General features: G+C 37.3%; 1 protein-coding gene across 6 annotated transcripts in view; it reads right to left on the bottom strand.

Moving 5' to 3' along the window:
• LOC113544357 (sodium/potassium/calcium exchanger 2) overlaps window positions 1-14,781 on the bottom strand; it is a 47,721-nt gene that overhangs the window by 6,559 nt on the left and 26,381 nt on the right. For 4 of the 6 annotated variants that reach the window (XM_026943145.3, XM_026943146.3, XM_053230936.1 and 1 more), the window contains 2 exons: window positions 6,189-6,269; window positions 5,001-5,083 (listed from right to left, as the gene is read on the bottom strand). In XM_026943145.3, coding sequence (XP_026798946.1) covers window positions 5,001-5,083; window positions 6,189-6,269 — 164 coding nt within the window. Of the gene's footprint in view, window positions 1-5,000; window positions 5,084-6,188; window positions 6,270-8,761; window positions 8,813-14,781 lie in introns of all 6 variants that reach the window. The other 2 variants (XM_026943142.3, XM_026943144.3) reach the window with 1 other exon arrangement.

Genomic DNA, 14,781 nt, shown 5'->3' with positions numbered 1-14,781 from the left:
TGTCAACTGAGTAACATTCTAGTTGAATATTTGTTTAAATAAAAATAATGACTTTTACTCAACTGAGGCGTTGCTGTATTCGCTCAAATGAATTTCAAATCCGCGCTTTAAATTTTGGGCCAAAAGTTTGGACCACACTTGAAAAAAGCGCTACTTAAAAGCAATAAACTAGTAAGTTCAGCTACTGACAAAATTTGCTAATGGTATGGGCTTGTTCATTAGCAGGGTAAAAATTTGAAATTGTAACCATGTCTCTTTACAAAAGAACTAATTTAGGGATTGCACAGCAATCTGGGTGAATGAAAAAGTTCATGGGGTAAATACATATGCTTGACCTCGGGTAGGTGTGGCAGGGAGGTGGGGGTACATGCAGTATATTTTCCTCCTCAAAACAGTGCACTGTATCATCAGTGTTATAGATTTAACAAGTAAATATGTCTGTATGTTGATGATCTAAAGCTAATACTTGTATATCCTGTCTAACTCATTTAAAGGTCAGAAGAGCTACTTTGTTCACTGCTGATGCTGTGAGCGGCCATTTTGATTTGATGGCACTTGCTGAGCTCCTAAGTAGAAATTCCGAGTTCAGGGCGTGATTTTTCCTGGTCAGAGATCGGAAATTCTTACGTCTTCTCAATTCTTACATCTTACACATAACATGTTGCTACTTGGTCCCTGAGACCTGACTGGGGTTTGATATTGGACTTAGTGTAAAGTGGCCTGTTAGCTAAAATGAGTTTAACACCCCATGTTTTTTTTATTTATTTATTTATTTATTTTTATGTTGTGTTTATAGCCAGGTTACACTCTGGTTCGTGAGTATCCTTTGCGAATCACACACAGGCTGTTGTGTGAACATTGCGCTCATTAGTTATGCATCGTGCGTTGTACGTTACATGGTGCACATTGTTGTTGTTCTTCTTGTTGTTCTAAGGCAGCAGCTCATTAAGGGAACTGCTGAATCAGAACAGTCAGCTTGCTGTGTGTGTGTGTGTGTGTGTGTTTGTGTGTGTGTGAGATCTCCATCTTTAACACACTCCCAGGTGATCACTGGCTGCTGGTTTGCGTGAGATGGGAAAAGCATCCAGGAATATGCACTGGAAGTGCACCATGGGAAAAAAAAAATCCACAGATAAGAGTCACAGCAAGGTCATGTAAGGTGACTAACCGTTCTCTGGGAATTAAAACGGTACAGTAAACTAATTGATGGAAAACTGAATGAAATTACTGATTGAACTAGGTGGTTAAAAGTTGTAATAATCTGTAAATTACCAATAAATAAATAAAGATTAGTTACATTTAAAAAGCAACTCAAAGTGCTTTAACAGAGAATTTTAATAACAATAAATTTTAATAACAAAAAATGTGGAAAAAAATACAATAATAATGGTCAGAAATCTTGTTAAAGAGGAAGTGATTTTCCAGACAGGAGTCAGAAACTTCAGCGCTAACTGATGTGGACCAGCGTTGCGTTATTTTCTAAATCCGTTTTCTCTCCTTTCCGTGGTGACGGAGGTGAGAGCTCGTTTCTTTGCCGTTTTCAAGTAAAAATAGCTGCAGTTTGAGGTGTTGGCTTTTAAATTGACCTTGAGCTCCTCTGGTATCTGTGTGTGTGTGTGTGTGTGATCAGGGGCAGTGAGCAGGAGGAGTGGTGTAATTATCAAGCAGCATAACTCGCATCACTCACAGGTGCCAAGCCAGCGCCGCTGCTTCCTGCCAGACGCACACAGGTGCATCATGGGACAGCAGCGTGCGTGGGCCGCCGAAAATAGATCCAGCGGGATTTTGGCAGAGGGGAGAGCAAAGTGTCAGCAAAACCTCTCTCTCTCTCTCCAAACCCAGAAGAGTGTCAGAGATAACATGAAGGCACTGAGGATTCAGACTAATGGTCTCAAGACGGATTTGAGTTTCTGCTGCAGATGCAAACAGCAGTATGTGTACAATCAGGACATGAAGCACAAACTTAGGACTTAAAACCAGAAAGAATTCATCTTTCTCTGGCATTAAGTAAAGTAATGAAGCAATTTTTGAAAGAAAACGATGGGAGTCACTGCAAAACAAGCCGTAAATACAGAATGATCCAGCTCACTTAAAATCTAAAATTTGTACACAAAAAACTTGAAATTTTGAACGTATGGCTATAAGCCACATTCTGAAAGAGTACTTTTACCTCTTCTGGGCACATTATTTAAACAGTAACTATAAATATTAACTCAAACAGATAATAATGATTAAAAAAAAAAACAATACGTACAAAAAGTCAGTGCTAAACAAACTTCTACTGATCTACTGAGATGAACTTTTAATGATATTTAATAATATCATTACTGCACATCGTATGCTCGTAAACAGAAATCATTTAATTTAATTTCATTTTATTTTATTTGTTTCTTTGGTGATGTTATCTGTTTTTTTTCTAAAGTACTTTTTTTTTACTTTATTATCAGTTCATGGATTCAATTTAACATTTAAGATGGACATTTTTTAAGAAACACACTACTTTGAGTAGGTTTCACGACTGTACTGATGCTATAAATGATTACATTTATATATAGGGTATATATTGAGTGTAAAAGTTTGTACACCTTTAGGACAAAATGGAGAAGGCAAAATACCTATAAATAAATGTTTTGTGTGTTTGGCTTCACAAAAACAAAAAACAGTGTAGCTTTAGATATGAATTGTAAAACAACAAAAAGGATGGTGATCAGTTCAAAAGTTTACACCCCCTTCTATCAGAGTAGGGTAGAAATGTTCTCTAACATGTAAACGTTTATGTCCACCCTATGCCTTTATAACTGCCTCTGATTTTTTTTTCATATCCGAGGCAAAACTTTGACTTGTGTACAATTTACATTTTTTTATAAATGTATGTACAATTTACATTTTTCAATTTTATAAGTGCTAATTTAAGTGCTTGGTGAAGAGGGGTGTATTTAGGCTACATTTGAAGATTTGGTGTAGAAAATGCCTTCATTTCAATCTGTACTACATTTTTGTTTGAGGTGTACAAACTTTTGCACCATATAGTTCATATAAAGCAAACTAGGAAGTGTCTAGAGGCCGTCTGTAAAGGTTTAATTTAAGGGATTACAATCAGGCTGATACACATTTCCTGTTTTTGCACCAAGACTCATTCTGATTCCAGAGAGAGAGTGTGTGTATGTGTGTGTGTGTGTGTGGAGTAAATGACTGATAGGGCATGTGTTGTGTGTGTGAGTGGCAGGCCGTATAAACTGATGTTGTGTCTAAGAGAGCTGGAACGGAGTGTGTGTTTTCTGGCCCCTGGTGACCCGGTTGTCACGGTGACATTGAGAGGGCACTGTTCCTGTCTGCACGCAAGCTGCGCCATCTGTTCGCCTGGCACCGTGCTGCGCCAACAGGGGGCAGGAGGTGGTAGGCTTTTCATCAACCAAACAAGAGGGAAGCCAGGGAGTATCTGTGTGTGTGTGTGTGTGTGTGTGTGTGTGTGGTACAGTAGGAAGGTTAAATATGAAAAGTGTTCTCCCCTTTGAGTATAAAGTGCAAACTCATTACCTTCTGTTATCAGTTAGTCTTGACCTCAAAGTTATCGAGTCACCTCAAACACACACACATCACAAATATTTCATATATATTGTCATCACATTATGGTCCATTTCACCACGTTAAGTAAACGTGTGAACATCACAAGACGTGAAAATAAAAACCTGCATGACATGAAGGATTAACAGTGAAAATAAAGGAATTGTACAAAAACATCATGTGAAAAACTCAGTCAATAATTGTGTAAATGTTCATGATCAAAAAACGTTCAGGTCATGTGACATTTCTGTAAAGGAGGAGTCCAATACTGTGAGCTGTAAAATGTGTGACGTTACAGTTCACACTAAATACTGTTGTTTGGTGTGTTAAATCTTTCAATAAATGTGAATATTTTGACATATGTGCTATGCCCAGGGTTACCAGATCTGCACAAAAAACCTCCAATGCAGAGGCAGTATTAAAACGTTATTACACATTTGTCATTAATGAGAATGAATTCAAAAAATAAAACAACCTGCATCGACAGTCCAAATGTATGGAGTACTGCAAAAGTGATACTTTTGTACGGCTCCCCACTGGTGCCTCCCCTACTTTAAAAAAAATTATAATATGTGGCTACGACTAATTACCACGTAGGAACAAGATCCTAACGACATAGGCCCTGTTCACACCTCGTATTAACATCTATCTTGAGTGATCTGAGTACAAGTGGACAGCTGAAACGCATAGCTGTTTACACTTGGCATGTCCTGGAATCCTGTCTCATGTAAATGTGTGCTCTGTTTCAAAGGTTTCAATCATGTGGTCTTATAAACGAATGGGAGATCAGATGACGAAAGAAACTACGAAAAGCAGCTGCGTCTCAGACCACATCCGAAAAATGGTTTGACTGTTCGGATCACAACGAGTCTCCGAGACACACTGGACCGCCTTCACACCTGTCCTTAGAGCTGTCCAGGTATGATCAGATCACCCAGGATGCACGTTAATGCCAGGTGTTGTCTTAGCAATGAGAGGGAACGCGATAATTAAGTCGTGGCTACATCTTAATAAGCTGTGATTATTGTGTGGTGTCACTAAACTTGTGTGCAGTTTACAGGGTTTTAGGGAAACAACCACACGCTCGGTGTGTACATATATCATGATGGGCTCTGGACAAAATGATCAATTTTGCAGTAAAAGTTTGCACCTCGTAACACCGTCTATACCGTTGCAAGGGCTTGGGAAGCAAACAAATTCAAAATTTAGCACAAAATGGCTGCCGATAATAGTCTAGTACAATAGTCAAGTTCATCAAATCAAATGGAATATGTAATCAGACGTCCCACTTTTTTTTCTGTTTTTTTGTGCAGAATGCAACAAAATTGTGACTGAAAAAAGGCACAAATTGTTTAGTATATCAGAGTCTTTATTGAAGAGTTGTGTGTGTGTGTGAGTGTGTGTGTGTGTGTGTGTGTGTTGTTAAACTGACTCACCGCGTCGCCCTCTTGGCCCGCAGTGCCATTCAGAGGTGGAGAAACTTCCACCTCCACGCTGGAGCTATTCGGTAGGTTCTTATCTAAAATAAACACAACACACTGTTAGAGCACAGTCAGCTGCAGGAGGTGTGTGTGTGTGTGTGTAAAAATAAGTCTGAACACTGATAATACCGGTCAGACAGAACATCAAAGAAAGCGTGTGTGAATGGCGCCGTGCCATTTGAGTTGTGTTAAGATGCTAATATGGTAATGTGGCTCTGTTAGCATAATTGGTGTGTGGATATAAGAGACGTGTGTGTTCACTTTGATCAGGATGAATGTGGATCAGACGAGAGAAAAAAAGATTATAAATTACAAAAATGAGCCATAATTTACTAAGTTTTATTACGATATTTTGGTTTTCAAACTCTGACTCATGATACTAGCCTAATTTTACTGTGCTACTTAATGCTAATTATGGCTAGTTTATGTTTAACCATCTAACTCCTAGCGATAGAAAAAGTGCAGAAATTATACTTAAGTGAACGTATATGGTTATTTTTTGCAAAAATCTTATTTAATTAAAGGATGAAATCTCAAGTAGCACTTACACTTGAGGGAAAGTTAATAATTGTCCACACTTAAATGTATATAAAAGTATAAAATTTATAATTTTAACTAAATTCAGTTTAAAAAGTTTTTTTCTCTTGGTCTCGCACTTACAAATTTGGAAATCATCACCTAACTTAGATTGTATAAAAAGTTATGAAGGTTAACGCTAATGTTGGTTGCTTTTTTTCTGCAACTTTATTCATATTAAATAGAATAACATTCACCTTTGTATGTTAGAATTCATACAAGTTTTTATCCATTAAAGTAACATTAATGTATGAATAGCCAAAGAGATCACTGATTCTCATGGAAAGATAGCTACATTAACTGTAGCTAATATATGTTGTCTCATTAATATTCAAACGCGTTCAAATACTACAATATTACAGAAATTTGACAGCGCTTATCTATGATAATGCTAACTGCTGATATTAGTGTTTAGCTAGTAAGCAGAGATTGCTAGGCATTACCTTCTTTGTGTGGATGTAATGCAGGTGTTAATACACTGGTTTGTATCATTCTTGACAAAAAAAAAATTAATGAAGTGATTTATGGTTTTTAATGCTAGTTGCAAAATATAGCGGGTTAACTTACCAGCCACTCCATTAGCATCTTCCACTTGGCATTTCTTTTTGGCAATTTTGTGAAGGATTGACGCCTTTTCACGGAACTTTCCTGAAAGATGACGGAAGAGTGAGAGCTTGCTTAGAACAGAGTTTTGGATTATGGTGTTTTAGCTAATCATATCAGTAATGCTAATATATACTACATAATCTGCTAATTTAATGCTACTCATGTTTGTGTACTCATGTACTACTCAGGCCAGTAGCTCATGTGTATTTAGATAACATATTCACTCAAACAAATGCATGTAATGCTAGCGTAATAGCTAGCACTCCCTAAAGGATATAAGGTGTGTTAGCATTAGTGGAATAGCATGTGTCAGAGTGTTAGCACATTCACAACACACACACACACACACACTGTGTAAACTCTATTTCTCGATAACGCCCTGATTATCACTCCATGACATTCCTGACAAAATCATTAACTCCAGTTGGCTCTCGGCCCATCAGGCTGTCTGTAGCCATCAGCGGTGGCCCAGACCAGCTAATCTAACCCCTACAGATGTGCACATCTGCATCATATGACCTTTTGGGGGTCAGTGAGCTTGGGTGATAAAGTCCTCAGGCTAGAGACGCTCTAATTCATGCCAACCATCGTAACTTTGCTCAGAATGCTGCAGCTTCGAGACCGTAGTGGGTGGGACTTTGGGTGGACTCTGTCAATCATATTGAAGCATCACCCACTTGGAATGACGACAGAACAGCAAAAAGGTCTAGAAAGACTACGAAAGCATATCTTAAGTGTTTTTAGCTATCAAGTGTGTCTCTCAGAAAAGACATCCTGCCAGCATTTTAAGTCCACGTAAGCTTTTTAAAAACATTCTGCAATCAGGGAATGGTGAATGCTTTGGGTGTTTTTTCAAATTAACGGTTCATATGATCTTGGTCCGAATTGTGTTATTGCGCTTATGCCACAACGATTTGCCAATGATTACTTTAACGAACAACTTTTTAACTGTTTGTATTTACTTTTAACGTTATGGGACGTCCTCAGGGAAAATCAGCCTCTCCTATATTCTCTCTCTTGAGGTTAATGAGACAAAAAGTGCAGCTTGTCATGTCGCCAATAAACAAGAAAGCAGTAACTTCTCTGTCCTGAAGGCTTTTTTTTTTTACAAAGCACCCTGACTGTTACAAAGCACTGCCATGAGAGGCGTCTTCGGTAAAGGTTACATAAATGTCTCCTAACAAACAATTTGACCACATCAACGATTATACCTTTGTCTTTGTTAAACATCACATTTTTAATCCATTTTCTATTAGTCTCAGATTATCTGAAGCGTCCCTGTGTATAAACAATAACGTATTAGAAAAAGTGCATTAATATAAACCTAGCGAACTACTGTGCTTATACAAAAAGTAATCCACGCCTACTGACCAATCATGACTATGATACCCAGTTCTCACCTCTTTTACTTCAGAAACAGATTTTAACACACTGTTAAGCTGAAGTAAAGGTTCTCTATTTGTTCTTATTGGCTAGTCACATTGTTTCACACTTGTGAATTTGTAACGATTTACATGACTCAGTTTGTACGAAAAGTTTAGCCTATACATCTCCGTATAAACTTGACCATGTTGCTCTCGCTTGTTCTCATTCGTACCCATTCCTCATGATTTCAGGTTCGCTCTTCAGTACTGGAATTGAATTCGAGACACAGATGACATCAAACGAGAACAGGAGAACCCAAGAGCAAATAATAACGCATTATTGAAAAACACCCCTCTTTCCTTCGTGTGGAAAATTAGCAGGTGAAATGATGCTCTATTATGCAACATCAAAGAGTGTGAAGAGTGTGTAGCGATGAGGACGGAGCTAAAATTAGAAGCCAGCGTGCGTCGGCTCTTTCTCTCCAACATCAGAGGAACCGCACAAGCCGATTTGTCACCGTGCTGGCCATGATGCGAGCCTAACCCGTCCTCAAAGAGACTAAAGCAATTCAGCTGTAACCAGACATCCCAGAAGTACCATTATAGATTTAGAGAGAGAGAGAAAGTGTGTGTGTGTGTGTGTGTGTGAGAGAGAGAGAGAGAGAGAGAGACAGAGAGAGAGAGGTGGGAGGGGACGTCGTTATTACATTAGCTGTTGCTGCTACTCCATAACTCCTCCCAGAGTGACTCACACTATACTTCACATCAGCTCCGTGACAAGCATGTTTTGTGTGTGTGTGTGTATGTGTGTGTGTGTGTGAGATAGAGAGAGAGAAAGAGAGTTTTGTAGCTTCTAAATATGAACATAGTCGTGTTCTCAGGTTGTCAATTTACAGGAGCGGAAACACCAACAAAATGCTAAAAGAATCCGAATGACGAAATGAAGGTGCAAGATGCTTGGGGAGGAAAAACAAAGAAAAAGAAATGGTCATACACGATTTGCACTTATGTTAGTGAAATCTCACCAAGAGAGGCCGTCAAAGCAGGAGCGTGAAAACAAGACAAACATACTCACACACGCACACACACACACAAAGCGTGATGAGGGAAGAGGTGAGGAGGGAAGATGAGCATGGATGATGAATTGCACACGGAAAGAAAGGATCTTACCTTCTTCGGTCATTGAGTGATAATATTTTAGCTTGCCATAAGTCCCCAGCTCTACAACATCACACACAGAGACAAGTGTAAGGCAACACACACCAACACACACACATTGAAAGACACACACACACACACACACAAAGAGGTGGAGGTGAGCATGAAAGAGCAATGCGATGAACATGGTTCAGGAAAATCTCTCTCCTTAACACAATCTCACTAACATAAGTGCAGAACAGGGGTACAACAACATAAAGATGTTTAACAGACCCACAACACACACACACACACACACACACACCCCTTTGGAATGCCAGAATCATCCATAAGGAGGAAAACTAAGAACAGAGATGTGACGATGTTGACTGATCAGCACAGAAAACAGAAAATGTATTCAAACGATGTTATTGTTAAAGAGGAACACGTGACTCTACATCACCTCTGTGATTTGCACTTTAATACTCAACACTAGCTTTTAGTTTAGTACCTGCTACTTCGTGTTTTAGCATGTCTACTGTAATGCTAGTTACTGTTTTTGCCTGTTTGTTATAATGCTAGTTCATGTTTTAGCATGTTAATGAAATAACCTGTGCACTGTAATGTTATTTTAGATTAGACCCTGGTTATTATAACGCTAGTTACTGTTTTTGCTTGTTCACTAACGCTAGTTACTGTTTTTGCTTGTTCCCTAACGCTAGTTACTGTTTTTGCTTGTTCACTAACGCTAGTTACAGTTTTTGCTTGTTCACTGTAATGCTAGTTACAGTTTTTTGCTTGTTCACTGTAATGCTAGTTACTGTTTTTGCTTGTTCCCTAACGCTAGTTACTGTTTTTGCTTGTTCCCTAACGCTAGTTAGTGTTTTTGCTTGTTCACTAATGCTAGTTAGTGTTTTTGCTTGTTCACTAATGCTAGTTAGTGTTTTTGCTTTTCACTAAAGCTAGTTTGTGTTTTTGCTTGTTCACTGTAATGCTAGTTACTGTTTTTGCCTGATTACTGTTTTTTATGTTTAGTATAATGCTAGTATAATCATTTTTTAGCATGTTAACAAAATAATCTACACTGTAATGTTAGTTTGGATTTTAGCGTGCTTACTATAATGCTAGCTAGTGTTTTATGTGTTTAGTATAATGCTAATTCATGTTAAATACTGTTTACTATAAAGCTAGTTACTGTTTTTGCTTGTAAACTATAATGCTAGTTATTGTTTTTGCTTGTTTGTTGCAACGCTAGTTACTGTTTTTGCATGTTTGCTATAATGCTAGATACGGTTTTTGTTTAATAATAATGCTAGTTCACTTTTAGCATGTTTTTGCTTGTTCATCATATTGCTAGTTTTTGTTTTGCTTATTTTAATGCTAATTACTGTTTTTATATGTTTAGTATAATGCTAGTGTGATCTTATATAATGTTTGATCTTGCTTACTATTATGCTAGTTCATGTTTTATCTGTTTAACATGATGCCAGTGCTAGTTTGCTGTAGTGCTAGTTACTGTTTTTTATTTATTTGATATAATGCAAGTTCATGTTTCAGCTTGTTTACTGTAATGCTAGTTCATGGTACAGCCTCTTTACTCCAATGCTAGTTCATGTTTTATCAGTTTACTATAATGCTAGTTAGTTTGATTTCCTGGTTGGTATAATGCTAGTTCATGATTTTGTTTCTTTTCTATAATAATAATTCTTTTTTTTTTTTTAACAATTTAACGTTTCACGTTTTAGCCGGTACACTGTTATGCTAGTTTAGATTTTAGCCTGTTTTTTTTTTTTTTTTTTTACTACAGTGGTAGGTAGCATTTTAGCTTTGAAATATACAGTATGTTATACAGTATAAAATGAAAATTTTCTGCATTTTTTTCCAATTGTATGGCATAAAATTTGATCTGCTAAGAATGTGTTACCTGAAATAGCTTGACCACAGAAAAATAAAAGATTATTAAACTTTATTTTAATGTAACATAGACATTTCCATCATAGTCTCACAAACCCGGTGCAATGTCACCCTCAGCTCAGAAACCCTAATCTGTTAGATGCTCTGTTCTTTGTTTACTGCCAGATTTTTAGAGATCGAAATCCAAATTTAACATGTCACGATTGATCACAAAGCAAAAATACCAAGGCTAATGTTATTAGCTGTGTATAGATATGGATGTCTGCCAGACAGACTGGCTAAACTCCCAGGCTGCTCAAAGATCATAAATAACTCAGGCAGCGCCATGGCTCTTTTATAACAAAGAGTTTTCATGACCATGCAATAACATTATCAGACTAAAAGGCAGTGAGGTGAATTCATAATAAGTCAGCTACAGGATAATAGGCAACATAAATGTAAGGTAGATAAAGCTAGTGTCTTCTAGGCTGCCTAGTAATTCTGTTTTACTCCCAGGCAGCTTTGTAACGTAGTACGATCGTCCAGACATAATGATAATTAGCTGTCTAGGAGCTAGCGTCTTTTCTGTAATGCCAGAATGCAGCACAAGATGGCTGACTTCTCCGATTCCTCTAACTTGATCTGTCTTGATTAATCATAGCTATAGCTAACATTACAGAGCTCTAAAAGCTACTTGTTTCTGATTCCAATCCTTGCGTATTCTTACCAAAAGGTTAGGAAACATTTGCCTTAGAACGAATCATCCAACCAGAAATAATTTTAAATCTTAAAACTTATTAAGACTAGTCCGTGTTTTAGCTTATTTACTATTTAGGCTGTTTACTGTAATGCTAGTTCATAATTTTGTGGCAATGCTAGATCATACGTATATTGTTTATTGTAATGTTATGCTAGTTCATGTCTTAGCTTGTTTACTATTTAATCTGTTTACTGTAATTCTAGTCATTGTATTAGCTCATTTACTATTTAGCCTGTTTATTTTACTATTAGTCCATGTTTTAACCTGTTTACTGTAATGCTAGTTCATGGTTCAGCTTTAATACTCATTCAGGTTTTAGCTCATTTACTATTTAGCCTTAGTTTATTGAAATGTTAGTTTATTTTTTAGCCTGTTTATTGTAATGTTAGTTCATCTTTTATGCTGTTAACTGTAACACTAAATCATCTTTTATCCTGCTTAATGTAACGCCAATTCATATTCTTTTAGAGTGTTTACTGTAACGCTAATTCATCTTCTTTTAGCGTGTTTATTGTAACGCTAATTCATCTTTTAGCCTGTTTACTGTAACACTAGTTCATCTTTAGCCTTTTTACTGTAACACTAGTTCATCTTTTAGCCTGTTTATTGTAACACTAATTTATCTTTTCGCCTGTTTATTGTAATGCTAGTTTATCTTGTAGCCTGTTTACTGAAACGCTAATTCATCTTTTAGCATGTTTACTGTAACACTAGGTCGTGTTTTAGCCTGTTTTGCTATAATACTAGTTCCTGGGTTAGCCTGTTCACTGGCTGGACTAAAAGATTATGGTCTACAGAGGCTGCAGTTTACTCAGAATGATGCATTAAAGGGTTGTACTGAGTTATAAATTGCATTTTTTTTATAGAATACAAACCATAATGCTACTACAACTTAATAATTAGATACAAATTGATTTGGAGTTAAAAGAAGAAGAACAAGAAGAACTGCAATGCACAAAGCCGGATTTGCAAGCCATTAAAAAAAAAAACAGAAAACTAGAATGACATTGTGTGTGTGTGTGTCTTGTGGTTGTTAAACAGTGATGCTGATGACCTTGTAGAACGACCTGTAGAGTTACAGCCCGCCAGGAGGCACAAAGCTTTTAATATTGATTCAGCCGCACAGGAGGAGAGTGTGTATGTGTCTGGGTTAGTGTTTGCGAGTGTGTATTAATGTAGGCGTGTGAAGAAATGTGGCATAATGACGACCGAACCCAGTAATCAGTTGATTCATTAATCAGATGATTATTAGTGTTTGGATGTGTTTGTGTACATGTGTGTAAATGCAGGGGGACAAATGACAAAGTGATTGGAGGCGGGCTGTGCATTTATGTGCATGTGTGTGTGCGTGTGTGTGTGTGTGTGCACTTGTGTGTGTGTGTGTGTGTGTGATTTAAAAATAGATAAATGGAGCACCAGTTCAGGGGTCAAGCAGAAAGATCAATATCCACTACTCGGCAAGAGGCCAGAGATTGAAACGTATACGCATGCGCAAACACACACCCATGGCGTGTTGTGTTTGTCTTGTCTGGTTTGTACTGTCTGTGATTCACAGTCCGGCTTTATTTATTCTGGAACATCGCACCCAGCTATGGGCATGTAAAAGTGTGTGTGCTGAGCGTCAATATCAGTCTGGTCTCATTAATCATGAGGGACTCAACACCAGTTAACAAGATTCAACATTAAACGAGTCCTGGTGGGCCGCAGAAACTCTCCACATGAACGAAACCACATGCTGTGGTCTCTTAGAAACTTCGCATTTGTATAATCTTCCATATTTGTAAATAGGGCTTGATTTGAGGAAGGATATGGTATAAAAGGATATTTTAGACCAGACCACAGCTCTGTTGAATTCTTGAACTGGATTGGTCAGAAGGTGTTTGACTCATTTTCTATAACATCAGCTCTGACAATAGTGAGGTTTACATTAATGCGCTCATTTTCGTTTCTATAGTAACAGCTAACTCACAGGCACTTGTATGGTGGATGTTCTACGTATATAATCGTATATTCTAAGGCTAATAACTTATTAAAAATGAGTTATTATTTTAACAAAGAAAAACATGTAATCTTTGAGGTGGTGATTTTCTTCTGTATGGAGATTTTTTTTTACATTCTCCAGTGTCAGCGCTTTGTAATTGTCAGTACGTCTTCAGGACAGAGGTGTTTTTGCGTTTTGGGGTTTCTCAATAACATGACAAGGGGCCTGTTTTTTGTTTTTTTTTTCGTCAAAAGAGTTCAAAAGAGAAAAAAAAGAGACTGGTGGGGGATTGACTGTTTACAGCTGCTATAATGTAATTAATAACAGGAACTAGTTTCTTTCATGGACGTTCAGCAACATTAAAGCATGACTATAAATGGATAAAAAGTAGCTTATCTTGTGCTTCGAGGTTAGCAAGGTTGCAGGGGCAGTGATGTTTAAAAATCTGGCCTACAGATCAGAAGGTTGTGAGTTTCAACCACCCAATGGGTGAAAGTTTTGAAGAAGAGCATGTTTAACAAACCTGAAACATATCCTAAGATTTAAGTAGAAGTAGGAAGAAGATTATTTTTAATAGGTTCATCTCTTTTTTGTCATGAAGCTCCCATGGCAAATCAATCACTTAATCGACTATTGGATTGAGACAGTAGGTTCCTGATTGACAATTTTTCTGTTTTATATTTTAGCAGCTGAAATGTTGAGACTCAAGAAAATGAAACCCTAAAGAAAGTTAGTGGCTGGAAGGAAATGCTATGTGGTTTGTTAGAAGTTTAAAAGTTTAGATTGCTCTATTTTAGGACCATCAGTGAAAAAAAAAGACGGCACTTCATGTGATGATTCATCATCCACCGTCCCAAACAAATCCCCTGCTGCTTCCAGTATTTTGAGAAACACTGTCAATTTTTCACACAATAGCAAGTAATTAACACTGACTGAACCACTTGTTCTGAAATTGTGGAAAGGCACAGTCAAGCTTTTTGTGGATAAACTCACATATTAAAACTATTTTAGTAGTGATCATGATTTTTGGCTTTAACTTTAATTGTTTTTTTTTTCTTGGCTTCTCAACCCAGGTGTGTCCAGTTTTATCTGCAAAGGGCAGCTGTGACTGCAGGATTTCATTCCAGCCATGCAGGAGCACTTGGCAGATAAGATTGGATACTCCTGCTGCAGCTTCATTTGGATAGAAGGGAGAAATAAAAAATTGCAACACAAGGTAACTGAGATCTTAAAACAGCCAAACAAATGGCAGAACAAGCAACATGAGAAAGTAGTTGCTAGAATTAAACCATTATATGTTGTTGCTAATTTAGGGCAACTGATTCAATATCTAGTAAAAGGACTATGCATTTTACATTTTTACTCATTTGGCAGTGACTTATATTTGAACTGAGCAGATAGATAGATAGATAGATAGAT

The sequence above is a fragment of the Pangasianodon hypophthalmus genome, chromosome 28 (assembly GCF_027358585.1).
Source record: "Pangasianodon hypophthalmus isolate fPanHyp1 chromosome 28, fPanHyp1.pri, whole genome shotgun sequence".
NCBI lineage: Eukaryota > Metazoa > Chordata > Actinopteri > Siluriformes > Pangasiidae > Pangasianodon > Pangasianodon hypophthalmus.
This window is presented reverse-complemented; position numbering and strand designations above follow the sequence as displayed.